Consider the following 17,756-nt stretch of genomic DNA (forward strand, 5'->3'; position numbering starts at 1 on the left):
CGTATCAACGCAGTGATGATGATCACGGGTAATCAATGTACACTAAATCCACCTCAAATATATTCACCCCTCTTAAAATAACAAAAATTGATTCTAAAACCTAAAATGAGAATTAATGAATCAGCCCGGTTCTGTCACATATCGGCGCTCTTGAATTGCAGACCGTGGAAATAAAGCAGTGCCTTTCGCGCCAAATCCGGGCGAATGTTGTATAGCGGATGAGTGCTCGCCTGCAACAAATAATGGGATGCATAGAAGACAATCCAGACCTCATTAGGAAACTTCTACCAGTTCATTTTTATAGGTTCCGAGCACTTGCTTCTGGTTCAGGAAGTGCTGCGCCAACGAGAGGCCGCTGAGACTGTAGCAGGTGTGATAAGCATCCCGAGGCTTGCCTGGTTTGTCAACTAACCCCCCTTGAAGATTCTGACAGCAAATTAGAATATATTCTTGTAAAGCCCGTTCGTCAAATAAGTGCCCCTTCGGCGTCAACCCCTCTGCAACCTTAATTCCCAATAACGATCCCATGTAAGGGCAATAAATTTACCCTTGGCTAAAAGCGAATAAATCAAAGGAAAGGCGCCCCCTTGCCAGAATGAATAACAACTATCAACAAGCTTATTGGTCCTCCCTTGAAATCCCCCTTCAAGCCGCATCTGTTTTTGCACTAGCCACCGCTAAAACCTTCAAATTACCCTCACAAACTACAAAATAACTGAAAATTGAATACCAATAAACTCTGAGTGTGACATAAGTGTCCCTTATTTAGAATAACTAAAGCGGCAAGGCCACAAAACGCATAGCCCCCATGGGCCTCTAAACCAGGACACCCAGCGAAGCCCCCCTCATAAGTCTGACAACTAAAACAGACTAACAAAAAGGGGCCTTAAACAAAATTGTTTTGGGTACCTAACAATCCAATGTGCAGTATTATCAACCAGTTCATCTGTCATTATATTAGTCATGCTAGCCACAGAGAGGGCACAATAAGCTCCTCTAATATCGATTTCACCCCCAATGTGCATGGCAAAGGAACCATCAGGCTGCTTAATGCTTTTCAGAAATTTATAAAGTTTGCTCCTATCAATTACTTTATAGGCTTCTTCAGTACCTAATGTTACTAAAGCATTTACAGCTGCATATGTGGGGGCCAAGTGGGGATATTGGCCAGGGCCTCCTCCAAAACCACCAGAGGGGCTTTGACACCTTAAAAACTCCTTTATAACCAAATCAAACCCCACAAAAAAGCACATACTTTCCTAAAAACTGTGCTATTCTGCTTTTATAACTGTCATCTAATCGCACCCCTAAAAGGGACAAAGGATGGAGTATCCAGTAGCAAATCCACGGCCTACTGGCATCTAAACACTAGACTATCATTTAGCACCACACTAAGATTTGGGATTCGGGGCCTACCTCATAATTCGATGACAAATACACTAAAGAGTCAGAGAGGAACTTTTTGTGTTGCTCTTTAAGCAGCTCAGGTAGATCGCTGTTGACCCTCAATTGTGTATGCAAATCTTCGTATTTCTTAAGTACGTTTTCCTCAACTAAAATCTGTAATTTGTGGGACTCACAAGGAAGTTTAAGAAGGAGGATTCAAACTACCTGTTCTTGGGTCGTTTTTGTAGCATTTGTGTCAGCAGGAGTCGCACTGCTGCGTATCGAAATGATGTCTCGCAATATCAATTCGGTTTCCATTGCGACTTTGCAAGACACTTGATGCCGCTAAGGGTGGAAATGGGGGGTTGTTCAATCTTATTTTAACCTCACTTACTTCATAACAGAAATTGAAAACAAATGCGAATATGCCCGTCTTCCTCTCTTTATTGAATCGCGTTAAAGAAAGATAGATAAAACCAGGAAAATAAAATGGCCGCATAAATAGGCACAAAATACAAAATGTTCCAACAGTAAATAGAATAAAACTAACGAAAAAAATTTAATAATTTAAGAAAACTAATAAAACTCGACTCAATTGTGACTTAGTTTATTTGTAATACTTTTCCTTCTCACGTCAAACCTGTACTTAAGCTCCCTTAGGTCTATAGTAGCATTACAATAACAACAAAAAAGTCCTGTTTAACAAAATAGAAACTTATTTATTACATAAACAAAAAATAGCAAATTTTTAAAACTTATGGGTGACTAATTTGATAAATTCCCTGCACCCTGTACCGTTGTCTCTTCACAGCGTGCAAAGAACATGGTAAATTCTCCTAATGGAAGTTAAAAATTTACTTTTTCCAGTCATTCTTTTCATAATCCCATTTGGAGCTGATACCCTCAATGGGGTTCATCTGTAAGTCAAGCATACGACGCAATTGCGCAGCTCTGTTTTCAGGTTTCAGAGAATCTGGTGAAGGTGGATACACTGAAAGAGATGGTTTTCATGCTTTGCACCATACCTACAAATGGGATGGGAGGACATCACGAGACAAACTCTTACCGAAGAACTTCATGCCATAAAAGAGCCACAAAGCAGTAGAAACAAGAACCAAAGCGATTCCAATAGATCCTTTCCATTCCCCATTGGGCGCTTTAAATTCTGCAAAAGTCTGCCTAAATGAGGCCCTATAGAGGGCCTTTTTTTCTTCAATTGAGAGTTGCTTCCAGTCACCTTTCTCCCTCTCCCGCAAAGCCAAAATTTCAGATGACGGTTCCTTCCACCTAATTGCAGGCAAAGGGAAATCAGGTCTATCCACATAGGTAGGCTCTCCATTGAAGCCCGAGCCCACAATTTCTCGTTTTCCAATAAGGGTTCTAACATAAGAACCCTCACCTCCACTCATGGATGCCACTTGGATTAATAGGGGCTTGGTGAGGGCATTTTTCATCAGTTGCCTACTGGAGAGCACTAGTAGAGAGTGTGCCATCATGGATTCCTGTGTTTAGATTCAAGTTTAGTCTTGGCCTCCTGAGATCGGTTTTTAGGTTAGGTTTGTTACGTAACCAGGGCTTACATAAAACGCTGCTACAAGAATTGATGGGGCTTTCAATGTTTATTACATTTATTTAGACTTTGGCTTTCGAACTAGTTATCTAATAGGGGAGAGACTAAAAAGACCGCGAGTGATAATAGGAGACCAAAATACAAGTTAACGAAACACTTGAGGGTGAAACAATGTGGTCGAAATGAGCCCCAATGGTTGAATGTTGAATATATAAGGAGAATTTTTGGTACCACAAAAGATATTTACTCAAAACTGAAGCGAGATACGTACCTTCACAAAACCACAAAAATGGCGTTTCACTAAAGAACTGGCAGCGCTGCCAAATTTCGTTAAACTCTCACTTGCTATAAAATTATTTCGATCGACATTTTAAAAAACCAATTGAAACACGTAACTAATACATGTTACATAAAATAAAAATACGGTAATAATCCGATAAACCGTCTTAATACGGTTTAAATATATAAAATAGAATCATTCGTGGCAACATTGCCTGAAACTTCTGTGTCAACGTTTTCGTAAAATACTTAACCTCCAACACGTTCCTAATAGTTCTATGTAACGCCCATGTTGTAGGTACACAATGTCTATAAAGTAAATAAACGAAATCCCTAGGAACAAAGCCGAAAACAAACTAAGTAATAATTTATTTATAATATATAAGTACATTTCACAGGATACAAAACATTGCTTGTTCTCTACGATCACTGCAACATGACACTGTTCACCTGAGTCGATTCTTGTTTGCGTAATTATTTTTGTGCTATAAAAACATCCCTGGCGGTGCAAAAATACGTTATTTTGTCATGTATAAAAATTTGCAGTCGTAGAACAAGTCCATATACGAGTCTTAACAATAAGGCGATAGTAATGTGCCGGGAACATCACAAAGAATAGAGAAAATCAGTCAGTTATTATTACTAAAAAATTGCACTCATTTGGAACGATTTAAAATTAATGATTGGAGAGGGGGTGTGGGTCACGAAGAAATAGCACTCACACGTCCCTCAAAGGGTGTGACAAGGTAGACGCGAAGGAAGGGGTTTGGTGTGATGGAGGCGGAACAATCAGACGTTACCTATACAAACAAATGCTCATTTCCCTACTAATAGCCGCAATAAAAAGATAAATAATATATACAAAAAAACAATAACTAGAGGTAATAAACGTAATAGGAAATCATGTTATTACTAGCGTAAAAACATAAATAATAAATCATATATGAAGGTGCGGTTATTTACAACTTAAGCAAATGTTCTGCAGGGCACAGCCCCGCAAATCTGGAGAGTATTAGGGAGGGCGATTTTTAAACAATAACTGAGCAACATAACTGCAAACATGCACCCTCAAGTTTGCATTAAATTATAAAGGGAGTCTGTTGTGCCCTAAAGCAGGGTACAAATAATAGAAGATCATTAGGCTACTCATATTGGCACCATTGGGGTGGTGGTGGTTCCTGAAATAGGTGACAAAAGTCAACATCAAGCTAAATATCCCTTGAATGACAGAAATTTGTGTATATGATTCAAACTGTAAAACTCTTCATTAGTGCTATTTTGCTCAGACCTTCCAAAAGCCTCTAACCATACTTCTAAATAGTAAATAAATTTCTCTCTATTGTTCTCATCAAATGGGAAATTAAAAAATTCCTGATGGCTGATAAGCTTATGTATAATATCCAGACTGCATAATCTACTCTCAAGTGATTGATTGGGAAGTAACTCATACTTAGTGATGAATAAAATCCACTTTCATCAGTCAAAAAACTGGAAAATCATCAAATAAAAGCCTGAATTTTACCTTATAACTGGTGTCATAGCCTCCTTTACTTCTCATCTGATTTTGCAAAGCTATTTGTTGCTCACCAGGCAGCTCCATATCCCTACTCCCTATATGGCCTGTGTGCACAAAATTGGTGGGGTTCCCTATCATCGACCTGCTCATAACCAGTGTTTACCCCTTGAAATTGATATCGAAAACACTTGCCTGTCAATGCGGTGTCTACGCTTCTGGGGCTGCGCCACGCAGCAGCCAAACCATGATACCCACACTTCATTCACTGCAGCTGCCATCTGAAAATAGTGCGGTGTTTTTAAGAGCCAAATGGGGCTTTGTTTTGAAACACGGTTTTCGGACTAATTATGTGTTACTATAAACTATATGCGGGCCGACTAAATATCCTGGACGTTGTCTCCGCGACACAATAAAGCAAATAATTAAATGGGTAAAGCGGCCTGATAAGGAGACTTTTCCATAAATAAACAACGATGAGACATCAGTCCAAAACACGGCGGACCTGTGCGCGTGAGAACCACGATTCGAATTACCTTGAGAGTGGAGGTTTTGGAGAATTAAAAAGCAGTGATTTGCATGAGAAAGTTACAAATAAACGAAAAGGAGCTAAATTTTAAGCTGGAAATAGCCACAACACCAAAACACAACCTATTCTTTTGTAGGAGAAATGACAGGGAAAAAAAATAAAAAATTTGAAGGCCAAGGTTGTCACTAAGATGTCAATACAACAGAGAAGCGAGACCACAATATTTCAAGTGTAGAGAACGTAGATTATGTATGTTTATCGCATGAGAGCAGCAATTCCCAAATAACTTTATAGACAAACAATCCACTTAAAATGTTTAGAAATGTTATAGTCTACGTTAACTACATGTCAATTTCAATCGGCTTTTGCATCCCTTATATTGTGCTACCAAAAGATTTGAAAACGTCAAATCCGACACCTGCCACTGTTTCTTGATTAACCTTTGTCGCTTTTGTTATGATTTCCATTTTTCCGATATCGACGAAGATGCTTGAATTTTCCAGAATTTCCTTTTAAAAAAGGCCCCAAAAATGTGCTAAAAACCGTTTGATCAACCTTTAAATTCATGCTATTCAACTCGCTATTACAACAGCTGTTGCCACTGTAAGTAGCCCACACTTCATCCCCTCAGAAAACCAATAATTTTTGAATTCTTTATACAAGCCTTTAAAGCTTACTTTAATTGAAAATTTCAGATGAGTAGTAGCCACCAGTACCTGAAATCATCCAGCTCCAAAGTGGTAACCCGCCTGGGCGATATTGAGCACTTACACCAACTTTCTGAGAATCTCTCGTCTCTGTATCTCAATCAAGAGTATTCAGATGTATGTCTGGTTGTTGAGGGACAAAAATTACCTGCGCATAAGGTGATTCTTGCAGCTCGTAGCGACTACTTTCGAGCTCTTTTGTATGGGGGCTTAAGAGAGTCTAGTCAAACGGAAATTATGTTACAAGATGCTCCTTTGAATGCTTTTAAGATATTGTTGAAGTACATTTACACTGGTAAGTACTGTTTAGAGTGTCTACACCATTCCTGTAGCATGGAGTCTACTAATTCCTTCTCCTCATTGCTTTCTCAGTGTTGCTCATTGATTGCTTTTCCTTGGGGATTTTTGAAGAGAAAAGGTTCATATTTGCCATTCTAAACACAATCTTTTCTTATTAGGGCACATGTTTCTAATGACCCTAAAAGAAGATGTGATTCTCGACACTCTAGGACTGGCACACCAATATGGGTTTGAGGACTTAGAAGGAGCCATTTCCGACATTTTGAAACAACTTCTCGCTCTGCGCAACGTCTGTGCAATCTTGGACACCGCCCACTTATATAGATTGGACAAGTTAGTGGCTGTTTGCCACTCCTTCCTCGATAAACATGCCTGTGAGATTTTAATGCATGAATCATTTGTAACTTTATCACAGGTATGTTGACTTTTCTGTGAGGTTCCTAGCTGCACATGTTTGTTTAGGATGCATTGGTGGAGCTACTACAGCGCGACTCTTTCTTTGCTCCTGAAGTGGAAATTTTCAGGGGAGTCTCAAATTGGTGTAAAGCAAATGAGGACAACAATGATAAAATCATGAAATGCGTGAGATTGCCTTTGATGAGTGTTGCAGATCTATTGTCTGTAGTAAGGCCTGCTGGACTTGTTAAGCCAGATTCTCTTTTGGATGCAATTGCTGATAGGACTAATTGTCGAACCAGCAGTCTTCCTCATAGAGGCTTATTGGTTGTTGATGAGAATGTTGCATGTCCTCGAAGAGGTTCTAAAGTTGTGGCTGGGGAATTGACAGAGTATCTACTTGACGGGAATAACTGCAACTATGATATGGATAAAGGATATACGAGACATGCAATTAATGGTCCAGGAGACCAGGGGATTATTGTCAAACTTGGAGTTCCTTCCATTATCAACCACATTCGAATGCTTCTATGGGATCGAGACATTCGGTCATATTCCTATTATGTAGAGGTTTCAATGGAACAGAAAGATTGGGTCAGAGTAGTGGATTACGGGCAATATTGTTGTCGCTCCTGGCAACACCTTTACTTTGACACGCGAGTAGTTCAATACATCAGAATTGTGGGCACTCATAATACTGTAAACAAGGTGTTCCACCTGGTGACTCTTGAATGTATGTATAAACAAAAAATCCCTAAAATGGTAAACGACCTTATCTGCCCCAACTATAATGTTGCCACATTAGAGAAGAATGCGGTGGTTATCGAGGGGGTCAGCCGAGCTCGCAACGCACTTTTGAATGGGGATACTAAACAGTATGATTGGGACTCGGGTTATACTTGTCATCAACTGAGATCGGGAGCAATTCTCATACAACTGGGTAAGTCCTGATTGCCTCTACAGCCCTGTTCAATTCCTCCACCAACAAATTTCCAGGCCAACCATACATAATCTCCAGCTTAAAGCTTCTCCTCTGGGATTGCGACGATCGCAGCTACAGCTACTACATCGAATCCTCAGTTAACATCTGGGAATGGGAAATGGTGGTCGACAACACTCGCGAAAACTGCAAGTCATGGCAGGTGATCCGATTCCCTCCCAGGGCGGTTGTTTTTATACGCATCGTGGGCACTCACAACACCGCAAACGAGGTTTTTTTTTTATTCCTCCCGAGTTAATTTTTAGCTTAAATTTTCAATCCCAGGTGTTCCACTGTGTTCACTTTGAGTGTCCCTCCTGCGAGGACTTGAATGCGCAGGCGTGTTCTGTGACGATCGCAGGTGGGAATGGTAAAAGCGGCACAGAATCTGATGCGAATGAGGAACAAGCGGCACAATTTGCGGAGACAGCTACAGAGGCGGAGGAGGAGGGAATCAGTGCGAACAATTCCAATCGGCTTTAGATTATTCACCGTGAACTGAAGTTTTAGATTATAAATTTGTTTTCGTTACTTAGAGACGACCGGAGGGTCAGCTTTGAAGTAACCTCTTCGCTGTTACTAGTTTGTAAATGAGCCCAGTGATAAGTTATATCAGTGTGAACGCATCTTTGCGCATATTGGATTACCTGATTGATATTTTGTTTATTTCAAGTGTTGTTATTTTTTTTAATAAAGTGAAATGTGACAATTCCTTTTTTTTCTAATATTGGTAACAAAAAAGAAACGCACAACCGAAGTAACTAAGGCAGATAAATAGATCCAATAAAATGGAATCTACGATTTGCTCACACTGTTTACGCAACATGAAAAAGCAACTTGCAGTTGATTTTCGACGAACCCAACGTGAAAATTTGCTGCGAAAAACTCGTTTTGTTCATCAATGGTGAATGTTACAAACCTTGCGGGACCTTTTCTGCCACGGTTCCGATAAGGACCCAGAGAGACAGCACTTGCCCCGGGTATCCCTGAACAAAAACGCTTAAGACGAAGTCTGTGACCCCTGGCGCCTGCACGTGCAATCTCATATTTTTTATCTTCTTCACCACTTGGGTAACGCCGGAAAAGGGAAGATTTAGCACCATTCCATCCACCTAAAACAGTTGTTGAATACTTATTAAAAGCAAAACATTATTGTTAATCCCTTTACATGGAAGCGAGACAAAGTTTTGATTAGCTCCTGTACTGCGTCTGCGTTGCCCCTACCATGCATAATGTTAATTTCAAAGTGTCTAAGATTACTTCGCAGCACTTCGTTTAATCTAAAACTCTCAAGGTAAAAAAAAACAACAAATTCAGTTTTTGTTACGTACTGTATCTTGATATTGGTTGTCTCCATTGGCCTCCACTTGCACAGCTTCCTCCTCAGCTTCCTCTCCACTTCTCTTTCAACCTCCTCCTCATCGCTGTTAAGGGAAAAATCAACCTTGTTATTGACAAAGTGGGTGGGGGCTTGGTGGTTGTTGTCAAATAGCGGCCACCAATCAGATTTGCGCGTCAAATCAAAGCGAAGTAATGCGGGGTTCTGCGTACGCTGGGCATTGCCCCAGACCTGTGCAACAGCATTAAAGGGCCGTCCTCGAAAAACGTACAAAACTTACATTCTCCCCATTTGCCAAGCAGTAAATGCGTTGGAGGGGGCAGAGCGGATCTGATAGCTTAAATTTTTGGTTCGAAAGTACGTCCAAGATTGAGTAATTCTGGCAGTTATTTGTGGCTTTCGAGGACTCGATTAGGAAAACGTAACTGGTGGTGCCTCGAGGCACTCCAAAGCCTGCACAATGTAATTTTAATTTTAATATAACAACATTAAGGGGCTGAGAAAATTAGGTGAACTTCGATTCGCAGCGACTCCATTCCTAATTTTAGTCCCCAACATTTTCACTTATTCTCTTACCCAAGACCAAATATGCTTCCAATTTCAATGCCAACAAAAAGCAGGTTAAAGTCACGCAATGATCCAAGACAGACCCCGTCATAAACCTCAAAAATTGCTAAAAAGAGACCTCAAACACGCTCAATTTAATACAAAACCTTACAGACCTCAGAAGTCAGCAAAATGCTTTGATACAAGCTGCCGCTTTCAGTAAAGGGAACCAAAGAGATGTACCGTAAACAATGCTCCGCTGTAAAGTCGAAGTCATCAGTGGTCACTTGAGGTGGTTCCAGAGGCCTCAAAAACCTAAACTCGACCTTCGCAATCGCCCGATAGAGACTCAAACCCTTTTAATTACCGAGTGATGCATGTAGTGCGCCCTTGAGTGTCCAAGACAAAGACCTGGAACCTTTTACTGGGGAAATTTGTATTGAATACTTGGTTCCATCGGAGGATATAACCACTTAGATAAGGAGAGTCATTTGAGGGCAAATCTGCCTGTAAAATATCTTTCTATTAATAGACAGTCAAGACTATATGACGTAGTACCATATTGGGTTCCATTACAGGCACGCTAGGTGAGATGCTCAGTTCCAGCTGGAGAAAAGTTTTGACGGTGGGGTCCTCAAAACCATTGTATCCGAAGATCAAGGCGGGTCGGGTCAGCTGGAACCATCCCGAGAGCTGCGATTATTATTATAAGAAAAACTGCCTTAAAATTACTACAGAACCTACATTGATACCTGTCGTGAGAGCGCTTAGAGGCACTAAAACATCCCCCAAAAACACCTTCCGCTCCACGTATTCCCCACCGGAACTCAAACTCTGCGTTCGATCGAACAGAGCTATAGTAATGTTTCCGCTCAAAGCATTTGGGTTCATATAGTCCCCGTGTTGGCACCTAATTGTGAATCGCACCCGAATTTTGATGAAATGACCAAGAAGAACCAACTTTAAGCAGGTAAAATGTGACGTGAAGCGGGCTTTTAGGCAAAATTTGAGGATATGGCTCGCTTTACTGACACCCTGAGATATTTCTAGCGATTCTTACCTCAAAGGCAGTCCTACAATCTCACTTCTGGTGCCTCCGGGCATCTCCACGGTCACCGTGAACTCCTCATGGCAGATTTCCAGCTCCGGAACTATTTCTTCGGAAGGCGCGTCCTCACTGACCCTCCTCTGAGGCAGGTTTTTGGCACCGAGTACTTTAACAAGGATTTTGTTGGGTGTTTGTCGAGTGTCCTGCAGAGGTCTGGGGACGCGCTGAGGGAGCGGTTTGGCGAATTTGGGGCGCCATCGGAACCAATTCAGAACGTTGCGGACGGAAGTTTTGACGATTTCTCTACGTAGATAAATCGAGCTGTCGTGATTGATTTAGAGTGCAGATCGCAAGTGTATTCGTTGCACCTTATTGTGATATATTAAAGAGTTGGGCTCGAAAAAATATAACGCTGGGACTATGTGGATGTGGGTGCTAAGGGCATCGTAACCAGCGATTTGTCTACATAATCAGCTAAATTCGGTCTTTCAATTGGGCGCAAAATTAGGGCGTTAAAAGAGCGAATTTCGTAATTAGATCTCGAAGACAACGAATTAAATATATTGATCAGCCAGCTATAGCCGACACAATTCAGCCAATGGACATTTCCAGGCCCTCGTAGTGTCTCTAATAACGGCCGAAAGGGACCAAATTGTCTACATTGCTGACATAAAACATACAAACAACGTAAAAAAAAATAATTCTTCATTCAGTCAAGGTTTTTTTTTGCGAGCTCTCTATACAGTAAACACTTTTCTTGGGTGTAAATCGGGCTGGTGCTATTCGAAGTATTTTTATTTGCCATGACTAGGCGGCTTAACAGATTAGCCAGATAAAATCGTGGTTTACCACCTACCGTGAAAACTTGCGTGTGCGAAATGGGAATATTTTCAATTAATGGAATAATTTTTTTACGTAAAATTCCAGGAGGCTTCCGCCATCTTGGACACAACAAAATGTTTGCTCTTGACGTCATTTGTCGCCATTCTAGTTCATGCAATTAAATCTTCAATGAAGACTCGCCGCCATCTTTACTACGTGCCGACAATTGTCTGAATTCTTAATTCCCAAAACACTCGATGATTTTTTTTTTTCCGAGAAAAATCTCGCTACGCTCATATTGACTGGTTTTCACGATCGATGAACAGAGCTAAATTAGTTTCGTATGAATCAGAGCTGCGGTTTCTAGAGAGATAGCCCGGTTAACCTCGTTTATCAATGTTTCAACCAACGGCAGGGACAACTACCTTAAAATCCGACATCCGACCGATTTTCTGCAGTTGCAGTTCAAGGCCTGTTTCAACAAGTGCGGCGAAAAAAGCCGCATTAAACCCCCATTCGCGACGCCAGGTTCCATAATATGCGATTTCGTGCATGCATTGTTCTTTATTTACGCTTCAAATTCCAATTGTGAGGCACGCATGCTCCCTCGGTGCTCGCGTGAGACCGTTGCGCGCCACTGGGATATGAGTTATTAATAAAGTCCCCCCTTATCGACTCGAAGTACATGTTAGCAAACATTATACATACGCTAACCGGAGGTTTTCAGTCTGAATAGTGAGCACAAACGCTTGTACCATTATTTGCTATACTTACCAAGAATTCATTATTGGGTGACTAAGCGGAGATAAGCAGTCTTAACAGTAATTTACACTATAATATATCGTCAAACAGACAACGCGATTCAGTTGTTGAGGTTGACCGCGTTCGAATCGAAGTACCGATATCAGTGATTGAAAATGGGTTGCTCAGAAGGACTGGCCAGGATTTTTGTATTCATCACCAATTTCGCATTTGTGGTAAGCAAATTTCCGGTTTAAACCATCCAGTGAATTGGAGGGAAACGGAACGACACCGCGTATCGATTTTCTCCCGGACAACAGTAGCTGTCAACTTTTCCGGCCGACCCCGTAAATTCAGCCCGCAAACCTTAAGATTTGGCCCTGAGAAAAGTTTTAAAGTTTTATCTGATATTGATTTTATCCTCGACGAAAAAAGAGATTTATTTTTCTCATTATTCGTCTAAATTTGTGTGCAAATCAGGCAACAAGCTTTATCGAATCAGTTACTGAAACCACTAGATTGATGGATACGTCGAAAAGTACTCGATTAAAGACAACACATTTCGGTGTCTTATCTCTTCGCTCTTACACGGCTCCGTAAAAAACTTGCGGCGTTCAAACAGCCCCCTTCATCCCGCACAACCCGAAATCGGCTCGTAAAAATGATGAAAATTGTAAATTTTTCACACAACCAAAACCGATTTGAAAAACAAACGCGTTATAATTGTCATAATGTCAATTGTTTGTTCGCCCTTATGCGCGCGCGTGTTGGACGGCTTTTGATCACCCCCCTCGCATAGAATTAATTTCATTATTTTAATAAATCATTATTTGCCCTAATTTGATCGTTTAGGATTAAATTTGAACATTTGAAGGGCCCAATTTGCGCCTGTTTGCGAAAACGTGACGGCGTAATAATGCACGTAAAATTCTGTAAAATAAATGATTCTGCTGTACCATCTCGCGCCTGTCTCTTTCAAAAAACACGCATAAAAGGAAGACAGAAAATTCTGTGACGGTGTAATCGGGGCTGTAATTCGTCTTTTTTAGCCTTGCAACTGATTTCGTTATGAGAGGATTTAATTTTTAATGGTCATTTACTGGTCATTAAATTGCAGCAACAAAACGTTGGAATTACGTTAATAAATCTCTGATAGGGAAACTATTCTGGTAAACAACGTCCGAATAATACCGCTTTCTCGCGGACTGATGTCTTAATTTACAACACTGGCAACCAAGAGTTTACCAGATAAAAATCCACACTGGTTACGTGTCATAATTTACCGATTACATGATGTCATGAGCTAAATAACGCCAACACTAGGCGGATTTCATTACGGTTCCTCTGGTTTCGGGGCGTTCCAGTCATACTAGTTATACGGAAATAGTTATATGTAATCCTCCCAATGACTAAAACACAAACGAGTGTCACATGACTTGGTTTACTCAAGAGATCTTATCTCTGATGTTATTATCATTTTTCCTTCGTGACTCAGAGTCGCTAACAACCTCACACCGACTGTACCTACTTGATATCATACTAATGAGAAAATAATTATTTAATATGTATTAACATACAAGTAGCCAACGAAACAATTAAGTATTTATGAAGAATTTATTGATTTAAACGTAGATGCAACGAGGTATACACGTAGGAGCGAAATATTTCTGAACGTAATGGCGAATGCACTCATTTTAAAACGTGCACTACACTACAAAAGGCAGCGGGAAATGTCTTGTCGACGAGCCGGGAAAACTCTGACTTAAGCGCTATTATCTTACTTCTTGGAAGAGTCACACTTCTCCTGAATACCTCAAAATATTTAACTCTTCGTCCCCTGCATTACGCGAAGTTATAAAACCGAATGGGAATGTCATGGAACAAAAATTGCTGACGCCTTATTTTATTTAGCTTGTTGGGTTAGCCCTCTTGGTCGTGGGCATCCTCTTCAAAGTCAATTTCACCAAATTATCAGATGCCATTCCGGCTGACGCGCACGCCTTACAACACATCCCAGTTGCCGCCATTGTCGTGGGCTCCATCATCTTCGTAATCGCCTTCTTGGGGTGTTGTGGCACACTCAGGAGCAACACCTGCATGCTCAGCTGGGTAAGTCGTCCGAACTTTCCGCCGCCGTGTTGTAAAATTTAAGTTTCAGTACGGCGGCATTTTGATCGTCATCTTCCTAGTCCAAGTGGCATTGGGAATCTACGCTTTCGTACAAATCAAGGACGAGGACTCGCTACGCTCACATATCCAAGATGCCGTGACTGAAATATTCAGTAAATATCCAAAAACAGAGGACTCTGTGAACGTCATTCAGGAAACAGTAAGTTGTCATCGTATTTATGGCCTGTTCAGTTTCTCCACTATATTGATCTTAGTTTAAATGTTGCGGAACAAATAGTCCTAACTCTTGGTTACCTTTACAAATACCCAAAAGCTGCTACGGGCCCAATGAAGACAAACCTTATCAAATTGGTTGTGTTCAAACTTTATCTGATTACATAGTAGGCTCAATCAAAACCATTGCCATTGTCGCAATCGCCGTTTCCGCCATTGAGGTTTGTTCATTTATTTTTTTGGTTTTATTTCAATTAAGTTACCATTCGTTTGCTCCTCTAGGTCGTGGGAGCTGTGCTGGCTCTATGCCTGACCGGTTGTATACGCGAGAACCGCAGACAAGGGGCTTACTATTGAAGTGTCTCATCGTTTACCCGTCACCAGAAAAATATCGCTTTAAGACAGAGCATTTACCAGAATCAATTTATCTTCCAGTGTTACTTGTAAATATATTAATTTAATACTTTTGATTATTAATAAAAATTACCGTTTTTTAAACCATTATGTGAGAATATGAAACAAACAAAAAGTGACTCAGATGAGCATGCCGCTGATAGAACGAAAAGAACTACTTACTCGAAATAAATGAGGTATTTCTCATCGATCACGCTCTCGTAGCTCAAATTGTTCCCCGCACCCTTGCACAAGTGAAACACTCTGTGATGTACCTGCTTCAATCGCCTCCTCCCGCTCTCCCGCAAATCCTCCCCATCTCCATCATCCTCTGTTCCACCCTTCTGATCGACCCCTACGTGAACAATCAGAAAACGACTTCAATTGTAAGTTTTTCGCCATATACCTTCGAGTGCTTTTCTGCGCTGAAAATCCTTGATGAGGCCAACGGGAATTTCGCGGATCCGGCTTGGAACCGGCGTACCGTCGAATTCGGGCTCGTTCTGAGAGCGAAGCCGCAAAAACTGAAATCTGACGTTCGCGTCGATGGCTGCCAAGGGACAAAACAATGGGTTTAAGTCGGGGCTCAATCTGAAACGTTGAAACCAAAGATTGTTGCAGTTTTGACATGTTGTTGCAAGTCGTTTGAGACAAATAGTGATTGTCATTAAGCACAATTTTACTTTACCTGAAACAACCGCTTTCCCGGATACTTTCCAAAATACCCTCAAAACTTCTCAACTCTTCTTCATATTCACCACAATTCGTCAACATACTGTGCAACTGTCCTGAATCGATACCCCTCCAGCTGTCCACCGTGTTGACCAGCCCATTGTTTCGTCCACTGACATCTCCCTCGGGCATGTCCCTAGGGGCGCGGCTCGGCTGCCAGCCAATCCTGTACGTGACCACGCCCTTGGTGTACAAAACGTCTTCTGGTACATTTCCCACTGCTAGTGAGAGCTTCTGTCCACTTCCCACGCCTGCGTGCTTGTAGTGAATCAATTCCCGCCTTTCAAAGAAACTTTCCTGATTCACGGAGGTTTCGAAAATAAGGTCGCACGGGGGGATTTCTAGTTTCAGATGAGCAATTTTCTTTTTTAACAACCTAAAATATTTCGTCTGAGTTTGTGACAGAAAGGCACTGAAATGATTACCCTTTGGGGTACTCAAACAGCTCTAGAGTGAGCCATTTGGGGACTTCAGTGAGCTGGATACTGAAGACTTCATTGAAATATAGCTGGAAGTTTGTTGGATCCAAAAAAACAGGTCTAGATTTGCAAACCGGGATTTGATCACAAGAGATATTTATCGTGAATTTGGTTGAAGACACCACTTTGCGTCTTGAAGCCTCATCTGAGTCAATCTCAGCATTTGTTTGAATTTCTTCTTCAATGAGCTTTAACTGCAGCTCTGGTTCTTCAGCCCGTCTGAAGCTCTCCAGAAACACACGCCTAAGGTCTGCTTCAATATCATTTCTTGACCACTTCAGGTTCTTCTTCGAATGCACAAGTATGTCCTCCAAGACTTCTTGAAACAGCTGTTCGGTTTCAGAACTGGCCCCGCTTTGTTGCTGATTAATTCTTAGCCGAGCTGGTGTGCATGAAAACTTCTGAGTCTCTCGAAACTTCTTGATTTCCAGCCACAATTCCAGAATCGTTTTAAGTAGTTGGCGTTGCTGTTTAGCTTCTTGAAATACTCTCTCGCGCAGCCTACGCATTGCCTTATATTTTCCGGAATTTCTCAACTTTCCCAGCTCAAGGAGAAGTGTTGACACACTCCTCCTTTCATCCCATTGTGAGTGTTTTTTCAGGGCGTCTTTGAGTCTCTGCAAAAGCACGTGCTCAATGCTAAATAAGGGATGGTGCAGGAATTCAATAGAATTAATTTCAAGGTCCAATATGTGGTCTTTGATCACTAAAATTTCTTGCAAGGATTGGGCGAAATGCGTGGATGCAGGGACGTACTTAGTGGACTGCATAAGGGGTAATGCAAAAGACTTGAGGCATCTGAGACGCACAGGATTAAATGATTCATCGTGTTCATTACTAAAGCGTAAGGTCGCTTTAAGGGTATTTGAGAAACTGAGCTGAACAGGGGGCAAAAATGTGACTAAATCATCTTCATCATCATCAGCACTTCCTTGCGCAATTTCCGAAATAACAAAATTAAACTGCTCGACATTGTGTTGATTGATCGACAGTTTTTGACGCACAGATTTGATCTTATTTTCCACTTTTAAGTTTTCAATTTTCAGCCTCTTCAAAGATTGCTTTAGCTTGATCACCTTATCGCCATTTCCCCTGTAAGATATACATTAGCCGAACCTCTCAAATAGGTCCTCAAATCTCACCTGCTATAATCCTCTAAGGGCACTTCATCACTTGAGGTTTGATTGTCTCCCTGAGCTCGAGATTTTTTAACAGAGAAGATTGAAGTTACCTCGCGGTCGCTGCTTCGATCAGGGGAAGCTATGGGAGGCGAGTGCACCCGGTTGTATCTCTTTTTAAGGCTTAAACGAGGCGGCTTTTTGGGCGGTGCGCTCTGCTCAGAGAGCTCCAACAAGTCCTCCTGTAGAAATGTGCAGGCTTAAAGTATTGCGGGGAGATAGTGATTAAAAGCTGTGTTGGTACCTTGGAGCTGTTCATGGGGTTTTTTAACTAGAAATCTAAGTAAGCGTCTTTTTCAAAATCCACATAAACAATGGTATTTCAGGTTGCCATGGAAACGGCAAGATGTCCGACAACATTCTGTCAGTTCAGTTCAAATTGTCAAACGTTCAGAGCAGCTACCTATCTAACTCCACTCGCCGCAGAAATAGTGTAAAGCTTATTAGATTCATTCTCCTAATAATCTTTGCATTAA

General features: G+C 41.2%; 5 protein-coding genes across 6 annotated transcripts; 2 read left to right on the forward strand and 3 right to left on the reverse strand.

Moving 5' to 3' along the window:
• Positions 1-42: 42 nt before the first annotated feature.
• On the reverse strand, positions 43-1,843 carry Fntb (Farnesyl transferase beta subunit). Its single transcript, XM_066287474.1, has 8 exons — positions 1,612-1,843; positions 1,417-1,560; positions 1,256-1,368; positions 910-1,206; positions 731-860; positions 548-677; positions 289-497; positions 43-230 (listed from the first exon to the last, which is right to left on the reverse strand). The coding sequence occupies exons 1-8, from the start codon at positions 1,702-1,704 to the stop codon at positions 135-137; spliced, it is 1,212 nt and encodes a 403-aa protein (XP_066143571.1). The 5' UTR covers positions 1,705-1,843; the 3' UTR covers positions 43-134.
• Positions 1,844-1,977: 134 nt separating this feature from the next.
• Positions 1,978-3,386, reverse strand: LOC136342044 (cytochrome c oxidase subunit 4 isoform 1, mitochondrial-like). Its single transcript, XM_066287480.1, has 3 exons — positions 3,228-3,386; positions 2,453-2,888; positions 1,978-2,377 (listed from the first exon to the last, which is right to left on the reverse strand). The coding sequence occupies exons 2-3, from the start codon at positions 2,880-2,882 to the stop codon at positions 2,241-2,243; spliced, it is 567 nt and encodes a 188-aa protein (XP_066143577.1). The 5' UTR covers positions 2,883-2,888; positions 3,228-3,386; the 3' UTR covers positions 1,978-2,240.
• A 1,014-nt stretch (positions 3,387-4,400) lies between these two features.
• Cc2d2a (Coiled-coil and C2 domain containing 2A) lies at positions 4,401-17,651 on the reverse strand. Of its 2 annotated transcripts, XM_066287470.1 has the most exons (19): positions 17,525-17,651; positions 17,245-17,462; positions 16,049-17,194; positions 15,580-15,999; positions 15,298-15,482; positions 15,075-15,246; positions 10,605-10,895; positions 10,289-10,454; positions 10,103-10,237; positions 9,912-10,051; positions 9,721-9,859; positions 9,575-9,671; positions 9,279-9,451; positions 8,991-9,229; positions 8,828-8,939; positions 8,579-8,771; positions 4,944-5,029; positions 4,758-4,882; positions 4,401-4,413 (listed from the first exon to the last, which is right to left on the reverse strand). In XM_066287470.1, exons 1-17 carry the CDS (start codon positions 17,537-17,539, stop codon positions 5,010-5,012), a joined length of 3,861 nt encoding a protein of 1,286 aa, XP_066143567.1. In that variant the 5' UTR covers positions 17,540-17,651; the 3' UTR covers positions 4,401-4,413; positions 4,758-4,882; positions 4,944-5,009. The 2 variants fall into 2 exon arrangements, with proteins under 2 accessions (XP_066143567.1, XP_066143566.1); XM_066287469.1 differs by lacking the exon at positions 4,401-4,413 and having other exon boundaries at positions 4,758-4,893; positions 17,525-17,649.
• On the forward strand, positions 5,694-8,371 carry LOC136342038 (BTB/POZ domain-containing protein 9-like). The gene is made up of 6 exons (XM_066287473.1): positions 5,694-5,880; positions 5,973-6,279; positions 6,443-6,699; positions 6,747-7,620; positions 7,677-7,891; positions 7,945-8,371. Exons 2-6 carry the CDS (start codon positions 5,973-5,975, stop codon positions 8,140-8,142), a joined length of 1,851 nt encoding a protein of 616 aa, XP_066143570.1. The 5' UTR covers positions 5,694-5,880; the 3' UTR covers positions 8,143-8,371.
• On the forward strand, positions 11,946-15,000 carry LOC136342043 (23 kDa integral membrane protein-like). Its single transcript, XM_066287479.1, has 5 exons — positions 11,946-12,391; positions 14,067-14,264; positions 14,314-14,484; positions 14,540-14,719; positions 14,781-15,000. The coding sequence occupies exons 1-5, from the start codon at positions 12,332-12,334 to the stop codon at positions 14,853-14,855; spliced, it is 684 nt and encodes a 227-aa protein (XP_066143576.1). The 5' UTR covers positions 11,946-12,331; the 3' UTR covers positions 14,856-15,000.
• Positions 17,652-17,756: the final 105 nt, after the last annotated feature.

Source organism: Euwallacea fornicatus, chromosome 11 (genome assembly GCF_040115645.1).
Source record: "Euwallacea fornicatus isolate EFF26 chromosome 11, ASM4011564v1, whole genome shotgun sequence".
Classification (NCBI taxonomy): Eukaryota; Metazoa; Arthropoda; class Insecta; order Coleoptera; family Curculionidae; genus Euwallacea; species Euwallacea fornicatus.